The following is a 19394-nucleotide window of genomic DNA, read 5'->3' as shown; positions in this document are numbered from 1 at the left end:
CTCTTACAAAGTGGGTCTCATTAAGACACTCGTTGATAGGGCTTACAAGATTAATAACACCTGGTTAGGGTTTCACGTGGACATTAACAAACTTACTGATATTCTAAAAAAAAAAGAATCTTTCCCCTGCCCATTTAACCGTTACATCACTGGGACCCAAAGCAATCATCATCCCCGGGGTTCCCTTCCCACCACTTCACCTACCTACATAGGCCACTTTTCTGCCATCACTAAAAAAAAAGATCCACCATTATCTTTATTAAGTGCTATTGCAATGACAAGGATATTAAACTGGTTTTCTCTTCCTTCAAAATCGTTAGCTTGTTTGGTGTGAAAGACCCTGTCCCTGACAGGTTCCGTTCACGTGTGGTTTATAAGTTTGTATGTGCTGGCTGTAATGCCTGTTACGTCGGTGAAACCTGCTGGCATTTTTCCGCATGCGTCAGAGAGCTATTAGTCAGTGACAGCCGGGGCCTCTCACATTTTCAGGCATCTGCAGATTCTCCATATTAGCGTGCTTTATGTTCAGCAGGTAACTTCCATATTTTTGATCACGCCTCTACCGGCTTTCAACTTAAGATAAAAGAGGCTATTCATATTCAAATAGAACAACCATCCCTGAATCAACAATTACACCAAGTGAATCTAAAACTATCCATTTAATTCTCACGCTTTCATGCTTTACCTCCTTTCTTGTTATCACTCTTTATCATAATTAGCATTTTCTACTTACTATTAATTCAACTTCCAACGCTCTGTACAGTAATTAACTGAAGATGACAGAAGTTTCAGTCGAAACATGTATTAAAATAATAAGAAAGGGAATGCAAAGTACTTTCACTTTGTTTTTATAGTTCTATAAGAAAGCAAGTTATACACAATAATCATGTAACTGTTTTGATTCCTTCACTATACTACTTAGGTAAGGTAGGTGAATACATTCATTACTTTTACAATCTTGATGGTCAAGCAGAAAGAGCTATACATTCTGCATAGTTGACTCCGCAAAACTTGGTGAAATCATTAATTTTATGAATATTTGATTTGGCCACGCTGATCAAGTCTTATGTAATCTAAGTACACTGCCTCCATTCACATCAGTTGTTTTGTTTTCACCCAGCTCATCTTCAACTTATGGTATCATCTGTCACCGAATGGATTCCTGACTTTTCCAAACTCACTAAGAGGCCATACCTGAAAAATTATGAAATACATAAGGGGCTATGATTAAAAAGACTCAGGTTTCAGTTTTCCCCCTTTTTCCTTAAAAGTATAGCTGTACTCAAAACAGGTTTCTGTCAGAAAAGCAACTTACACCTGTTTTGCCTAAGAGCCATCAATAACAATCATAAAATGTAATCATCATTCTTGTGCAAAAGGAGTTGTGGCAATCCACTGTTCTGGTATGTTGCTAACAAAGGTAAGACTTGCTGATATGGTTCCACACAACAATTTAGGAAGCTTTAGTTTTCAATAAAATAATGCTGCCAAATAATTGAAAGGGCTTAGTCATACAACAATCATTGTTACTTTTGGAAATGACCTCTCGTGAAGTATTCATCTTTTGCTTTAAATGTAATGATGTAGCATCTCTGTATCACTAGTAACTCTGGCCTAACCTTGAAGCAAACCCTTCCTCGAATGAGTCCGTAGGGAACTGGACCAAAGTCTCTAGAGTCCTTGGAGTATTCAAAGTTATCACCAAGAAGCCACAAATGTCCTTTGGGAATCTTAAGCCAATAGAAAAACAATGTAATAAAGTAAAGCTCATAAAATTTCTGTTTCCACTTAGAGCTGCTGATTGCTTCACAAAAAATTCCTTAAAAGTCACTTTCTTATTTACTACATGAACACAATATGGTCACTGGTTTGCTAGTAACCATAAAATGCAATTAAATAAGATGCAAGTGGTTGTGGGATTAACCATATTTTTGATGTTTTACAGCTTGTTCTAAATTACAGACATACATGTAATGGTTACATCTCCTCAGTCTGTAGTGGTAAACTTACTTTGAAGCTGTCTTTGCCATCAGTGTCAGTTCTTATGAGCTCCCCACCCTACAAAGATGGAAAATAAAAAAAAAACACAAAGATCACATCAAATCTTCTGTCATTATTTAGAACTACACTCTGTGTAGATTTTAAGCTCAGGCCAGGTTGTTTGCAGCAGTGGACTTAATTAGATTACTCCATTTAAATTTCATAAGTGTTTTTAGAGAATTCATGATGTAGTACCTATTGCACAATATACCTACCATTGCAGCAATCCTCTTGCAAATAAGGTTATTTGGTTCCTCAGGAGACTTTACAATGACAACATCTCCTCTGGAGGCAGCAACAGACAAATTGTCAGTGAAATATTCTCCAAATTACTATCATTAGCCCTGTAGCTGCAAACAGTTATACACACAAAAAACTGTAAACTAATTAAGTTATAAGGTAGTTTATTTATTGCCTTTGGCTGAAATGTTTAAAATGAAATCACTATGCAGATAGAGTACGAAAGATGGTAAATTTTGTGTTGGATGTCAAAATATGGAAAATACATTGTTATTTTTTCCTTTGATAACCAAGCCTTCTTTCTTACTTGACATGGATCTCTACACTGGAATTCCTTTATATGTACAACATTTTAGATCCTTGCAATATTAAAAACATAACCTTGTCACATATGAACTTGGCATGTGATCTACAGATGTAGTACACAAAAGTGCAAAAGTAGGGTATCAGATAGCAAAATAGGACTGCTTGTGCTTTGAATCCTTGGTTGAGTAATTTCTAATATATTCTACATTTTCTGAAGTGACAGGGTGGATTAAAAATAATAAAAAAGATTTCAAATTCCAAATTTTTAGCAGGAACCTCTGCTCCTTTGTACATTATTTCAATACAACTGGCCACCACTTACTTCTTAATTGTTCTGAAATATGAACTAAGATGCTCTGTGACCACAAGATCTCCATCTTCTCTGAGATTGAAGGTAGGAATCATGGATGGACCTGAAAGCTTCAATAATCCACACAAAAACAAAAAACAGAAAAGAATACAAAACCCATGTAAACTGCCAAATTAAAAAAATTTTTGTATTTATTTTTCTCATTTTGAAAGCTGCCATAGTGCTTGACACATGTAATTGAAAATAATGAAAAAAAGAAAAAGGAAAGCAAGAAAAGCTCAAAAGCCAAATTCCTTGTTCCATGATTCCTGCCTTTCCAAATAATACAGACTATTGCCTAAGGCATAATCAAAATCCAATTTCATCACAATAATTAACAAGGTTTGTTAGCATCATATGACAAAAAGAATAATGATTAGCAGGGCAGAGATCACATTCCTGGTTTGACATTTCCTTTTTCCTTTGTTTCTTTGGATGAAATATGAGATAAAAGGAGGTGACTGCCAAAGCAATCATTATGTGTTAATGGCATTTCATAACTGCAACAAAACAAAACTGCTTCACTGAAATACACATAACGCACATAACAGGGAAGTTCCATCATGGAAGTTGTAAGTGAACTCAAATATACCGATTAACAAAGATATACTGATGATTTAATTTGCTGGTCCATGTAAAAAATGGCTTTTAATGCTTTCAAGATCCATTCGTCCTTGAGCTAAAGTAATGCGTTCTTAACTACAAAATACTAGTACAGCATACACGTAAACACACCGATGCTTATTTTAAATGAGAGATTCATCTTTTAGGAATTTTTCTTTTTTTAATGTCTAACAAAGAACCTCTACAACAGATAACGAGAGACATAAACGTAAATAATTGTGTTCAATTGATGGCTGGTTACGTATATTCACTAACGATCTTTTTGTAACAAATCAATTTCGATTTTCTAATTTTTCCTACGCGAATTTCATAATCAAACAATTCTCTGTTCCTATAAGCACGAAAAACAGTGTGAAAGGTAAGGCGTTCAGAAATTGATCAGTAGAATCTGTGCTCACTGATGCTCATCAACTTTGGACCTTCAAGGCAGCCAAAATTATCCACGATCATCGACTCAAATTTCCTTACGCGGGAAAGGTATTTTCAATACGCACCACTATTAATTCGACGACATGTTCCCATATGAAGTTAAGCACACAACAAGCGCTAGCAGTCACGCATCCTCCTTGCAACAATTTATGCACAAGTCCTGTGGTCATATGGTTCGGCAGGTCATAATCGTGTGTTTTCCGCCATTTTCCATCAGCTGTCTGCATTCATCCGAAGCTTAGACGCATGCGCATGGAGGGAGTTCAATATGGCGGCATATTTGGTTTGCTTGACGACTGATGGTGGTATTCCACTATTCACTAGGACAAAAGGAAACCTCCCACAGGTTGGATGATTTAAAGTATACAAAGAGTATTACATAAGTATTTTTTGTAACATTGACATTGGATAAGAAGAGGGTGGAATGTTTTTTAATTATTTTCAAACTACCTCGCAGCCTTCGAATTAACCTTTTTAACTTTCTGGAATTTATCAAATTCGATCGGGATGTTTACAAATTAAAGGTGGGGGAGAATAGGAATACCGGAAGGCCTTATTCATGTATTTTAGAGGAAAGTTTACCTTGTTAAAGTCGAAGTGTCATTATGACAGACTTAAAGGTGAACTGCTTGTCACAGTACCTTGGAGGCGCAAGAAGTGGATCAAGAAACGTGAAGCACTTCTTGATTTTAATTACAAATCATGCATGTGCATGTAAATGCCATATAATAATACATGTTGGCTCTGAATCAAGCTCCTGAAGCACATTGTAAGACGTTCACCTGGCATGTTCAACAATTTTTTTAGATTTTTGTTTCCATACAGTTGCCTTTTCCTGTGATTGGATCACTTAATGGTGTATGCATGTTTGCCAACAATCAAGATGTCTCTCTGCTAAACACAGTCACAGATGATGCCAAAGTTATCTGGAAGGTTTTTAATGAAAGGTGCATTATCATTCATTTTTCCATCCAGATACATATATCTTATCAGACATTTTGTTGTGTAGTATTGCTGATTGTAACTTTTTACAAGTTGTAGAGTATTTTGAGGAGCCTGTAGGGTGTGTCAAAATACAAATAACAAGTTAAAATACTCAGTGATATGACACACCAAAAAATTTCAGTTATTTATCATCCAACACGCTAAATTGTTATTTCAGTGTGGGCAAATTTTGGGATATTTATTTACATAGAGTGTGTGACAGAAGTATGTGAAGCAGAATGGAATTGGTGCGTTGTTAAGCTGCTGTTTCTATTTTCTTCAATAAATGATGAGATTTCATTGTCGTCTAACTGCTTTTCTTTCTTTGTTTGATTTCATAATCCAATTAACCAGCCATTCCAACTCTTCATCATTAGAAAAATAATTTAAATGGTTTGCAATTTTTTTTGTAACTATAATCCAACAAGTTGCTTAAGTGATGTGAGAAAACCTGTCTAACCAGTTCTCTGGAGTACAAATACTGCATGACATTTGTGCTTGTTTTGGGTGTTATTTGTACTCTATGGAGTGTAGTTGGATAATAAAGTGTTAAGAGAACTTTCAAAAGCTACAAACCCTCGTAATCTTTGGAGAGGCCTCAGGTCTTAGGAGAGTCATGCATATTGTGAAGGTTTGACTCCTCTGTGGAGTACTTGGAATTTCCTTTTCAAAGGTAACCTTAATTATAAATTAATTACAAATTAAAGCAAGCGAAAGTTATTCCTGTCTACAAAAGTGACGATGTATTGAACCCAGGAATTATTGGCCTATTTCGCTATTATCTATTTTTAATAGAATATTTGAAAAATTGATGTACCATCAACTTAAAACCTTTCTTGACAAAAACGATATCTTATTTAAATCCCAGTATGGCTTTCATGAAAAGTACTCGACTCAACACGCTGTTATTGACATTGTTAACATCATAAAAAATAATATGGACTTAAAATTATTTACTTGCGGCATCTTCTTAGATCTAAAAAAAGCCTTTGACACCATTAACCATTCAATCTTACTTAAAAAAACTTTATCATTATGGTATCAGGGGCATCATTAATAACTGGTTTTCCTCGTACCTTCTTGGTCGTACACAAATGACTGAATTAGATTCTAATCTATCCAACATTAATAAGATCTCATGCGGTGCCCCTCAAGGCTCTGTTCTTGGCCCTTTGTTATTCTTAATTTATATTAATGATTTTCATCACTCTTCTTCGAAATTTTCGTTTTATATACAGATGACACAAATTTGTTGTATGCCGATAAAAATCTCAAGACCCTTGAAGCAACGGTCAATAGCGAATTGGTCAAAGTTTCTGATCGGCTCAATGCAAATAAACTAACTTTAAATGCTAAAAAATCTAACTTTGTCATTTTTCGTCCTTATCAACGTAAACTGGACCTTACAGTCAATAATCAAATGTTTCATAATAGTAATCATTCTTTTACCTCTCTTGAATGTAAGGATCATATAAAATATTTAGGTGTCTTATTGGATTGTCATTTGAGTTGGAAATTTCACATTCAGTTTGACAATGTGGCACTAAAAATAAGTAGAATAATTGGAATTATTGCCTGCCTTTGGCATCTCATACCTTTAACCACTCTATTAACTATTTCTCGCTCTTTGATTCTCCCTTATCTATCCTATGGCATGGCTGTTTGGGGCCAAGCTGCTAAATCCCATTTACATAAAATCTTCGTCCTACAAAAACGTGTTCTTCGGCTGATATATTTTTCTGAACCCAGAGCACATGCGGTGTCTTTATTTATCTCCTGAAAAATCCTCCCCATAAATGTGTTATACGTTGAATCAGTTTCCTCAATTATGTTTGACGTCTCATGTCTAACTGTACCTACTAACATTAGTAATTTTTTCATTAAAGCTACTGAAAAGTATAATCACGATACGAGGTTCTCTTCTTTCAGCAATTTTTATATTAATCCATCGAGACTGAATCAAAGCCAGGGCTCTTTTGCTGGCTTCAGAGCTAAACTTTGGAACTCCATTTGCGATGCTCTTCGTCAACTCCCGAAGAAAGCTTTCAAAAAACTCTTTAAGGACATGTTATTATCATTCCTAGAGGCTGAGGAATACTATGTTGAATCGCCCCTTCTATTTAAAAAAATTACTAATCATAAACTGGCTTTATAATTTATATTCTACATTGTAGTGTTACTATTTTCTTATGTTTAATGATGCATTTGTATATAAGAGTTTTAAGTGGCTGTCTTTTTCTGGAAATGTTATTAATTTATGTTCAAGCTTTATTTGTACTCTATCACCACTGCTGTACCTCTAATTCTCGCCTGCCTCAACTAGCTCCTGCTATTTGCAGGCGTGAATGGTCTTCATGAACATGAAAGTGTAAATTAGATCAATAATAATTAGATTAATTTGTAATTTGTCATTTCCTATTAAGCTTTCTTATTATTAAGCTTCAATAAACTTTAAACTAAACTTCACTTTAAACTTCATTATAAGTAATGAAAAAAAATTAATCATCTCTTGCACCAAATTCTCTAGGTGTAAACTGTATGATTGATGCTTATGTCTGCTAATGTCAACAGGCGCAATAAAATAAGTGACGAGCTGAAATGGGGTTTCAGGGCATATGTGGTCCTGATCATGAACATCTATTAATTAACATTTGCAAGTTGAATAGGCTATTAATTGTCAGTAATGATTTTTCTATCTTCAAAAAGATTCCTTCACATTATCCAGAGTATTTTTTTCACTTAAGAGCAGGCCATGTATAGTGTTGCCAGATTTAAAAATTGTAGTTTTATATACAAGCCAATTAACAAGCAAAGTTCATATGGTGCCTTGGAAAAGGCAGGCAAGTGTGAAGCTGCCACCCACAGGAGATTAAAAATAGAAAGGTCACATCTTGAAAACATGTGAAGTCTCCAATGGCTGCCTGTCAGGGTTACTTGCTAAAATGGGTAGGTTCAAACTACTGTTAATGAGAACAAAACATTTTATAAGAGTCTAAGAAAAGTTTCTCATTTTTGGGACCTGGTTACTGTGCTACATTAGGGACTGAATTTTTATAAGCCCACCGGTTTGGGATCAGTTGTCAACTGGTGAATTCCCTAGTAATGCAAATTAAAACTAACATTGTCTGATTTTTCTTTTTTTGTTGTTGTTGTTTCAGGATCACCTTGATAATTGTTACCTCTGATGACAATGCTAGTGGTGTACATCTTAACAGACTCTTAGATTTTGTCTTTAATTCCATGGTAGGTATGACTGATTGAATGAATGAAAATGTTTGCTTTACTCTTTGATGAATAGAGACCTGCATGTCTTTGATACATGCTAAACATTACAAAACTGAGAGGCCTTCTATTTGTACATTTATGTTTCCCCTTCACCTGTAGTGTAACACTTATGCTGCATTAATATCTTCATGTGATGGTGTGTGGATGATCTTTACGAAGACTTAATCAATGGCTCACCTAAAAGCTTCAGTACATTTTTGTAATGGAATCTAGAAAGGGATGGTCATCAAATTACTAAGAAGGGTGTTGAGGATATTAAATCTTAAGGAAACATTGACATTTAACTCATTACTCATAAGGATGTTGAGGAAAAAGCTCTAACTTCCAAAACACTACACTACATGTACATGTAACTACAGGAGAGGCTCCAGAACCTTGTACTGTAAAGGTTACTTTGTCAGAATGGCCGTTTATGAAATGTTTGTGTTTGTAATTCATTAGTGGGAACAATTTTCTCTACCATAAATGACTGCCTGTTGATATAATCAACTTGTATTTAATATCACTTTTTTATGATACAGTCATGTCTGTGCTTTAAATTTTTGTTGGTGGGAGTTACACTGCATTATGATCAGATTCCATATCATTTTTGTACTGCTGGAAATTAAGTACATACACATAGATCCAGTTTAAGTAATTATTGTGAAACAAACCATTTAACATATATGTAAATGAATACACATATTTAGGGAGAGCCGCCTGAAAATTTCATTCTTTAATGCTGCCTGTTATTATTATATTTCAGGTTTTATTATTAGGAATAGATGAGTTAACATCTTTCAGAAACATAGAACTGCTTAAGAGGGAATTGAGAGTAAGCAAGTTTCTAAGAATTTGCATCTGATTTCAGTGTGTGTGTGTGTGTGTATAAAATATGAACTTTCATATAGTCATTGTATCTGTGTGTAAAGTAGTTGTCATATTTGAAAATAAAATTGTCAATTAATTGATTTATTTCTTTAGTGTTGTTATAGTCTGATTGACAGTCTTTTGGAAGGCACAGATTTAACAGGAAACATAACTCAAGCTGTTGATATCGTTCTTTGTCCGGATGTGTCATTTCTACAGGTACATTTTATTGCCAGCGAATGTGAACCCTAACTCCAGACGTTCAAGGGTTGGGGAACCTCTACCCTGGGCTTATTCTAAAAAATGCATTTTTTGGCTTGTAAACCCTCATTGATTTATGCAGCTTTTATTGCTAGGCATTACATGTACACTGTCAGTAGTAACTTTAACATTTTTGATATTCTGTACTTACAGGAGTTTCTTGATGCTTTTGCTACAGCAGTCAGCAGTGAGTTTGGATGTTTGCTTATCATGGGAAAAGTGGCTGTGGCAACTGAACGATGGTAAACCACAGTTGTACCCTAAGGCGCTGAAAGAGAAAAAAAAAACTGAATGAATAAACATAAATAAATAGATACATTGTACGAATCCCTGCACAAGAAATCCTGCAGTTGGGGATGGAAGGGAGGGAACACTTAGAACCACTATCCTCCGTCAGCGACACTGCCATGCTATAGAACAGCAAACACAATGCAAGCCTGTGGGAAAAACCTACAGGCTCTGACAACCACTAGTTGTTGATTGATTTTCCAACACAGCATTGCTGACAGCTCATTGTGCTTTTCAGGTGGGAGTTAACTGGCTTGGAAACAGTTTTATTATCATTGTTGGTTCATTCCTTACCACCATGGTCTTCTCGTGATATACCTGTATATCTGCCATATGGTAGTCCAAAGGTTTGTTCTTGTTTATTATTATTATGGTCATTATTATTATTATTATTATTATTATTATTATTATTATTATCATTATTATTAATATTATTATGGCAGTTCTACACATCTGGATGCCAGATTAAAAAACAAAAAACAACAAAAACCACTAAAGCTAGGCAGTGAACTGTTACTAGCTCTGTGTATAAATTTACAGAAAATATACTATTTAAAATGTCATACATAAATCAACTTCAAATTCTAGTTAAAAGAAAGTTGTTAAATGAATAAATAAACAAAACCCTAAAAGTTCCTAATGTTGCAAGTATATTGTTCAGCTCAAGACCTTGAAAGATCTCACAATGTTTAAGCTGCTACTCAGCATGGACTTCAGCATCCTTCTCAGACATTCTCTACTTTTTACTATTATTATTATTATTATTATTATTATTATTACTGTTATTATTATATTATTGTAAGAAAGAGACAACTTTTTTGAGACATGTTTCGGCATGCTTATGCCATCTTCAATCAATGAGTAAACGTGAGTAATATAACAGACAAGTAGATGAATGAAATATTTACAGTATGATGTAATACAAAAGCGGGTACTAATTGCAACGTGACAACAAACATGAAGGTGTGAACTAAAATGCTAGGAAAGTGTTATAATGTTGTAATTGTTTGTTAAGTTCAGGTTTGATCTTACTTATATAAAAAGCTTCTTTGAGTTTTAAATCAATTGAGTTAGACTCAAAGAAGCTTTTTATATTAATAATATACATGAAAAAATTTCTCAGTTCTGATTGGTTAAGATGAATACAGTTTTCAGTTAATTCAGTGCAGAAGAGGGTTAATTCAGTGCAAAGAAAGAAACAAACCGAACATTCTGATTGGTCAGAATGATTGGTCAATGTCAATGTCAATGTCAAGGTCAATGTCAAGGTCAATGTCACTTGCAGGGTTTGAATAAATTATTTTTGCACGTGATGCGCGCGCTTTTCTTCTGCGAAGTTATGAGAAGCTACCTCGTATTTTTTCATGTATATTATTAATACATAATCACATGATTTCTTCGTGCAATTTGGAATGAATAAGCACTTGTAAATTTTTTCAAAGACCACAAACTGCACTCGCCCTACGGGCTCATGCAATTTTGTTGGTCTTTGAAAAAATTTACTCTTGCTTATTTATTCCAAATTGCACTCGAAATCATGTGATTACCTATACAAATAAGATCAAACCTGATTAACAAACAATTACAGCATTATAACACTTTCCTAGCATTTTAGTTCACACCTTCATGTTTGTTGTCACGTTGCAATTAGTACCTGCTTTTGTATTACATCATACTGTAAATATTTTATTCATCTACTTGTCTGTTATATAATTACTCACGTTCAGTTACTCATTGATTGAAGATGGCATAAGCATGCGGAAACATGTCTCTCAAAAAAGTTGTCTATTTCTTACAATATTTATCATACTTGCTACTACTACGACCTTATGGAAATATTATATTATTATTAGAAAAAAAAAACCCGGTAAGTCTGCACATGTGTAAGACTGACTTGCTTCACTACCAAACCTCCTGGTTGTCGGTGTAATCCAATTGTAGCGTTAGTATCTGGCGCGCTTATAGTATTCCTTCCTGTTCGATTGTTACGTTTATTTAGCAATTAAGCACTTTCAGTTGCCTTTTGTTCTAATGTCATATGTATATTTGTTTCTCGTGCAGTTTGGGTTCCCTTTTTCCGATTGATACGTTATTATCTCACGCACCTCTGCTTTTCCTTCTTGTCCGACTGTTACGTCAGTATCTCGCACACTATTATTTTTCTTTTCTCCGAGCGTTACGTCACTCTCGTTTCGTTGTTGTCCGATTATTGCGTTAGTTTCTTGTGCACCTATGGTTTTCCATGTTGTTCAATTCTTTCTTTAGTATCCCTAACAACTTAAATTTTCCTCATTGTTCGTTTGCAACGTTAGTATCTTGTGCACTCTTTGTTTTCCTTGTTATTCGATTGTTACGTGTAACTTAACATTTTGGGCACCTTTACCATCTTATAGTTGCTCGATGTTAAGGTGGTATCTTGTCAACTTTTGGTTTTTCTTGTTTACGGATTGTTACATTTTTTTTTTCGTGCACTTTTTGTTTCCCTTGTTGTTTGAGTGTTACCTTACTATCTCATGTACTTAAAGTTTCGTCGTTTTTCGATTGTAACGTTGGTTTGTTGTGATCTTTTGGTTTTGCATGTTGTTCAATTCTTTCTTTAGTATTCCTCGCAATTTTTGTTTTCCTTGTTCGATTGCAACGTTAGAATTTTGTACACTTTTGGTTTCATTTGTTCGATTCTTTCGTGAGAATCTCACGCACGTTTAGTTTTCCTTGTTGTCGGATTGTTTCGTGAGAATCTCGCGCACGTTTAGTTTCCTTTGTTGTCCGATTATTTCGAGAGAATCTCTAGTACTTTTAGTTTCCTTTGTTGTCCGATTGTTTCGTAAAAATCTCCCGCACGTTCAGTTTCCCTTGTCCGATTGTTTCATTAGAGTCCCGTGCACTTTTCGTTTCCTTTGTTGTCCGATCGTTAGAATCTCGCGCACGTTTAGTTTTCCTTGTTGTCCGATTGTTTCGTTAGAATCTCGCGCACGTTCAGTTTTCCTTGTTGTCCGATTGTTTCGTGAGAATCTCGCGCATGTTTAGTTTCCATTGTTGTCCGATTGTTTCGTTAGAATCTCGCGTACGTTTCGTTTTCCTTGTTGTCGGATTGTTTTGTGAGAATCTCGCACTTTTTTGGTTTCCTTTGTTGTCCGATTGTTTTGTTAGAATCTCGCACAATTTTAGTTTCCCTTCTTGTCCGATTTGAACGTTGGTATCTCGTGTACTTGTGATTTTCCTTTGCTACTGAAAAATAATCAGTGTCAGGTTTTTCAGATAAGAAGCTGGTACTGGCTGGGGTGGAACGAATGTAAGTTGTTCGCTCGTTAGTCACTTGGTACATATTTTTTGTGTTTCAAAAGACCTTTACAAACTTTTTATCGTATTTCTAGATTCCTCACAGACTGTTAACATTTCAAGTAAGTTATTTACATGTAGATTTCTGCGTTTATGTAAACATGTTTATTTACTGCTTAAATTGTTCACCTTTCATTCATGGCTGTTTCTGTTTTAAGCTCATTGAAGGTGTGGAAGTATGTGTGATATGTGGACCCAAACCATCACTTTACGATGCTGAAACCAAGGTACAGTGAATACCACACTTTTTACTGAACACGGTTAGTATCTTCATATTATTTCATTTACCTGAGTTACATAAGGTGCTGGGTTTCACTGATGAAAGGTTTAGCAGGGTGACCACCCTTAAGAGTTTTACGTATTAGTTACTTTGTAAAAATGCTAGTTCCAGCCCTGATAACCCAAAATGGTGTAGTACTTTCCTGTGAATCGGGCATAGAAAGTGCATTGTAACTTTGAGCATTACTTTTCAAGACACATGAAATGCTGCGAAAGAGATGAGTCAATGGAGAACATCTCCAAGGAAAGTCATAAGGATAGGCGAGCTTTTACTACCAATTTTAGCTTTGTGTTCTTGCAGTTTGTTGAAATTACAAGGTAGACTTAGTCAAAATGTTGTGTGAATGGAATTTTTATGATGCGTGTTTCCAAACATTCCTTATTCTAGAATGCGTATGTAGTTGTAACAGTATTTTGCATTCATAGTTCTTGGACCAGTATTGGAGACTTGCTATTGACACACTGAAATCCAGTCGCAGATCTCATCCGAGAAATCTCCCTGGTGATATGGTACTTGACAGTGGAATCCTAGGGTATTTAACTTGCAACTGTATATGACTACAAACATCTATTGCTGCTGTTACTTTATGTTGGTAGTTTCTTTATGAAAATACAAAGGGAAGACAAGAGAGTCGACACATTACTTAATAGGAATCGGAAACAAAAATTAAAGCCAACACCCATCAAATGTTTTGCTCACACAAGATTGGTCTATTTACTGCACTTGACTGAATATTCTTCAGCTATCAGAGAATCACTTGGAGAATATTATACACTTAAGGTATGGTCCCTCGGGAAACAGTTAGTTTTGTTTTCCCTCTAGTCCTGATGTTTTCCTCGACTTCGTCTCGAGAAACATCAGGACTCGAGGGAAAACAAAACAAACTAGTTTCCTGAGAGATCTTACATTAAAAGCTTTCATATTGTTATATATTTAGACTTTCCCTTAAACACGAAGGCGCGCTATAAAAGGAGCCTTAGGGTCCCACTGGACCATTTGTCAATCAACCGTCGGGTGATGTAGAACTCTTGAGTCAAGTCAGCTTGAGCTTCAGCTACTCCAAAGCAGTGAACAGTGGGCGCATTCCTCAAAATTGTTCTATGTCTTCATCACAATACAAGAATTTTTGAGATTTTATATAGCGCCTTCGCGCTATATAAAGAAGTCTTCCCTGGGAAGAGCGAGGCTCATTTGTCACTTACTGTTGACGTGTGCGGGTCAAATTCAAATTGATAGACGAACAAAAGGAGCTAATGAGATATCTATTGTTTACTTCCACCAGCATGGTGGCATGAGGTAACGTGCGAACCACCTACTTCGATCTCAAATTTACCGCACAAATAAAGACAGTTTCCACTGGAGAAAGGAAATACAAATCTCAAAAATTCTTGTATTGTGATGAAGACATAGAACAATTTTGAGGAATGCGCCCGCTGTTCACTGCTTTGGAGTAGCTGTAGCTCAAGCTTACTTGACTCTAAGAGTTCTACATCACACGACGATTGATAAATGGTCCAGTGGGACCTAAGACTCCTTTTATAGCGCGCCTTCGTGTTTAAACAATCATATGGCAAAAATATGCTGATTTATGCGGCGCGCGGGCAACAACTGCGCAATTGTATCCCGGTCGGAATACATTTGAATTTAATCAGGGGCACGTGACCAAGAATCAACCAATGAAAGTGCTTGTTTTGAGTGAAAGTCTAGGTATATAACAATGCCAGATGTTTCCCAGTTTCCAAACCTTGTGTGCAATTGTGCAATGAAGATGTTTTCTTTTGACTTTAATATTTAGATTGAAGGAGCATTTTGCTTTTTCTGCAGATGAATAGCCATGCTCGTTTGTGTTTAGTCTTACCAGAAGATAAAATCTAAGCTCAGGTTGTTTCATGTCAAAATGGAGGCTTTTGTTTAACTGAGATGTCTAGGATTTATTTAAAGTGACATTTTTGCAAACCCCGGCAAGGATTTTCTTGTTTGTACCTTTTTAAAGTTCCATTTATCTCTGAAATGACTCTGCCTGTGCGTCTGTTGAAGGTTTGTGTTGGTGAACACAGATGAGCGCAAGAGTCTGTCCAGTGTCCATCCATCAGGGGTGCTAACTGGTGTGGATCAAGGAAGTAGCTCGGGTAAGGGTACACCGTTCTTCAAGAAAACTACTCGAAAAAAATTGACCAGGAGCTCTTCATGAGCATTATAAACAAACCAAATTCATGGCAACTTTGAAAAAGATCAAATCAGGAATGTATACTTGAAGCGTGAATACACAAGCGCGTATTGGAAATCTTTGTATTTTTTCTGTCTTCTGTACCCTCCAGTGTATTTTTCAAAACAAACAGATTTTATTTTGCCGTGCGTTTGTTCGCTTACAGTTTATTGACAACATTAGAAAGAAGGAAGAACATCACTAAAGCTCTTGTTCACAATTTCTGCCACTTTGATGTTCTTAAACACTTTAACGTCATCTGTGATCTCTAAACTGGAAAGAAACACACATGAAAATGAATCTGTTTTGTAATCAAGGGACAACAAATTAAGGCAGCTGATGAGTGGTACGTAAATTACTGCTTTGGTACTTCATCGATACCGTTATGATTTTATCAGCGATGAACACGTCCCGGTTTGAAATGATACTTCTTCGTCATCGGCAGAAATTGGGCAAAAGGCAAATTTTTTTTCTCTTGAAAAACTATCAGAATGATCTATTCCCCCCCCCTCCCCCCTTTGATTGAATATTGAGCAAAGCTTTACTTCTGTAAAAGAGACTTGCAGTAATTCTCAGTGCAGAGTAAGAGATATTGTTGGAAATTTGTGTGAAACAGTTGTGAATTTTTTTCTCTTTATTTCAAATTTCAATTTCCGACAGTTAAACCAAAAAGATTGAGTTAGCTTTGCTCCTGACTGATTTGATAAAAATGATGTTACGTTGTCAAATAATTTACAAACCTTCAATCACCTAATTATTTTTGTGGTCAAAAGGAAGTGGAATGCCTACAGCAAAAAGGAAGTCAATCCTCGTGTCATTTTACAAGTCAGTTGTTGGTACATTATTTCCGGTGCAGGAGCCAAATACCTCTGAACAAGGTAACGTGCAAGTGTACGTTGATAAAAAAGAAGTTATTTATTGTTCATTATGTTATTATCGAGTTAGTACTTGCAGATTCAAGTTATACTGACAACCCTGAACGCAAATGCTGGATCCTTGTACCAAATGTGACCTGATGATGCAAGTTTTCAGTGATTTTAGCTCTCCTAAGCAGTATAGTTGTATCTTAAAGGAGAAGTATGCTCCTGAAATCATGCAAATTTCATTCCCGCCACTGTCACCTATACACAAAATTAAACTGATCTGCTTTGACGTGCTGAAAGTTGAACTAGAGACGCCGCAGTTTTGAATCTTGCCTACCTTCCGTAACCGTTCCTTCCTTTTTTTTTTTTTTTATTGCTTCTAAGTTAGTTGTAGTTATGCCAGAACTTAAATGGGGCTGCACAAGGATTTGGGAAGAAACTCACTTCGTTTGTCTAGTGCCGCATGAATGCTCGGACAATGTCACCTTTTTAAAGGGATAAAACAGCAGTTCCAGATTAGATCGAGTTAGAGATGGCACTAAGCACTTGTTGTGGAAGTTGAGATCCAGTTTATGAAGGGAGATCTATTACACATGTGTTAAGCTGTTTTAGATCGTTATCAGCTGCCTATTGAATATGATGCAGTTTATTTACACAGACTCGCCCAGTGGTGTGTGTCACCAAGCTATGGAGACTTATATGTGTGCTAGTGATCATAAGTGTTATGCAATCCGTACAGAAACACATGAACTGTTCTTACTGTTTTCGAATGACGTACCAACCTATGCTCTTGGGTAAGTTAAATTTGTGGCTGAAAATGTATCAACCATATATGTATCTATGACGAGCTGAGTTTTACAATCCTTTATAATCGTCAGTTCCATAAATCTCATTTTCAGCTCTCCGTTTGTTTATTGGTTGGTGGAAGATTCACATGTTTGCGGTATCAAACTATAGGTTGTGATAAAACGCAGTGCATAGAAATTAATGGTCTAAAAGTGTGACAAATGCATGAGGAAACATACACAGGCGGCGAATGTGAAATGAAGGTGAAATTTAAATACTACGCGAGAAATACTTGACACGGAATGCTTTGTGAAGAATTTCGAATGGTGGAAACGTAAACCAGATTGAAATGAATGACTTTTCGGTGAAAGAATTTGGCAATGTCAATAGCAGTGACATAAAGGTTCTGGCAGATTTTAAGGAAATTAACCTTTTCCACATAAGTCTTAAGGAGCCTAGTAGAGAAACAGTGGCAGAAAGCCTTTGTTCTTGCTGGTTATTCTGGCGAGGGAAACTAAGATAAGTTACAAAAAGTAGGAACTTCTATGTCGACAAGAAATGAGGTTTCCGCTAACGGGCAGAAATCTTAAAATACACACAAGTTGACTAACAACGCACGTAGTTTTTGAATTGAAGCGGTGAATAAACATTTGCCTTGCAGATCTCTAACTAGCACTACACTTGCTCTACTAACCAAAGTCAAGCTGGTATGACCGTCATTAGACATCAGACGTCATCCACTGCAGCCTGTATTGCTGATCAAGGTGAGTCTTTGCGGGAACTTTGAAGAATCCCGACATGTTTAGCTCTCGATATTACGTTAAAGTTCTTTCTTTACCAACTGCACCCAGTTACCATACCACTTCTTTTACCGAAAACACGTACTCAACAATTAAAACAGTTATAATATAGATTCTTTCACTTTTTTCCCCATCTTTCTTCAAGTGATTGCTTTTGGAATAAATTAAATCCTTAATGAATAGACCACCAATATTTTGCTTGTCCTAACTGATTACTGAGTTGTGTTCATTTTTTTTAGGCTGCTTCAAGCCATCGCAGGGCAGACCAAGTCGTGCACGCTTTCTGCCAGTCGCTCCAAGTTGATTTGGGCCCTGAGTGTGGCGAACGCTCCTGCTAACTGTATCACGTGAACTTCAAATTAATACAGCCGCTAGATGTAAATAGTTGAGTGTAAAGTTCTAGCAGAGCTTCAGCAACATAGCGATTGGTGTAATTTATAGTTTTCATCTCCTTTCCGGGAAAGAATATGTGAGAAACAAATTTGACTGTAATAAAGGCTTCGTAAGAAGCCACCGAATCAAAGAAAGTCTGCCAATGTTTCTTGTTGTCGATGGAGAAGTTATTTATTAATTTTTCTTCGAAGTGAAACTAACCTTATCATCTCTTGGTAAGACGTAGTCATACAAAGAGGTTCACGTAAAAAGGTAAAGTCTGTTTACGAGCCTAGTGGCCCCATTTGGCCGGTGCTTAACTCCGTAGCATGAAGCGACTAGGAGTATTTCTACTCCCCCCTGGATGGGATGCCAGTCCATCGCAGGGTTACCCCCAGCATTATATTACCGGTACCCATTTATACACCTGGGTGAATAGAGGCACTGTGAGAGTAAAGTGTCTTGCCTAAGAACACAACACAATGTCCCGGCCGGGGCTCGAACCCGGACCACTCGATCCAGAGTCGAGCGCACTAACCATGAGGCCACCATGGTAAAATTGACTCAACCGTTCACTCATTTTAATCTGTTAGACAAGTTGTGTATAAAAAATTGGATGAAACTCGTTACTCCTTTACTAAGCTTGCTTCTGTCGCGAGAAGTCGTGCTATTGTGTCATGTTCTTGTTTCTGTGTGTGTGAGGGAGGGAGGGGGGGGGGGGCAGACAATGAAGAAATTTTTGCCCGAGTCCATGAATGAATGAATGAACAAAATTCAAACTGGCATCGTCGGCGAAACTGATGAAGACATAATTAGCAGCTGATTTACTAAGTTTTGAGGCGCGTCTTAACGATTTCATTTCATTTGACCTTTGAAAAATTGATTTTCGCGTATCTGTTTGGCTGCCATTTGGCTATATTTCATCATGTTTTGATGTATCGCAGATTTCATTTGATTTCTCCTTTTTTTTTTATCACACGATTATGAGCTATTTCGCTCCTCAGGCGTGAATCTTGTTAGTCAGAATTTTTACATGCGGTTACATTTTATTACTTGATTGGGCACAGATTGAATTTACAGCATCGATTTGCCC

The 19394-nt window shown here is 36.2% G+C and overlaps 2 protein-coding genes and 1 long non-coding RNA gene across 4 annotated transcripts; 2 read left to right on the top strand and 1 right to left on the bottom strand.

Moving 5' to 3' along the window:
• Window positions 1-640: 640 nt before the first annotated feature.
• LOC111321865 (mitochondrial inner membrane protease subunit 1) lies at window positions 641-4194 on the bottom strand. 2 transcript variants are annotated; one of them, XM_088735167.1, is made up of 5 exons: window positions 4054-4194; window positions 2256-2325; window positions 2011-2058; window positions 1620-1737; window positions 641-1194 (listed from the first exon to the last, which is right to left on the bottom strand). In XM_088735167.1, the coding sequence occupies exons 3-5, from the start codon at window positions 2028-2030 to the stop codon at window positions 1141-1143; spliced, it is 192 nt and encodes a 63-aa protein (XP_088591293.1). In that variant the 5' UTR covers window positions 2031-2058; window positions 2256-2325; window positions 4054-4194; the 3' UTR covers window positions 641-1140. The 2 variants fall into 2 exon arrangements, with proteins under 2 accessions (XP_088591293.1, XP_088591292.1); XM_088735166.1 differs by having other exon boundaries at window positions 1620-1730.
• On the top strand, window positions 4072-18456 carry LOC111321863 (protein fuzzy homolog). The gene is given in 16 exon segments (XM_088735165.1): window positions 4072-4192; window positions 4195-4334; window positions 4814-4935; window positions 8131-8215; window positions 9003-9071; window positions 9221-9325; window positions 9521-9609; window positions 9894-10002; window positions 13030-13056; window positions 13153-13221; window positions 13700-13806; window positions 15312-15403; window positions 16254-16358; window positions 17002-17137; window positions 17791-17893; window positions 18169-18456. Coding segments are annotated over 15 exon segments (1428 nt in total). The 3' UTR covers window positions 17843-17893; window positions 18169-18456.
• LOC148722091 (uncharacterized) lies at window positions 10553-10968 on the top strand. The gene is made up of 2 exons (XR_015992220.1): window positions 10553-10893; window positions 10924-10968. It is a non-coding gene; the product is annotated as an uncharacterized LOC148722091 (long non-coding RNA).
• Window positions 18457-19394: the final 938 nt, after the last annotated feature.

The sequence above is a fragment of the Stylophora pistillata genome, chromosome 10 (genome assembly GCF_964205215.1).
Source record: "Stylophora pistillata chromosome 10, jaStyPist1.2, whole genome shotgun sequence".
Classification (NCBI taxonomy): Eukaryota; Metazoa; Cnidaria; class Anthozoa; order Scleractinia; family Pocilloporidae; genus Stylophora; species Stylophora pistillata.
The sequence above is the reverse complement of the archived record's forward strand: the minus strand, read 5'-3'. Positions and strand labels throughout refer to the sequence as shown.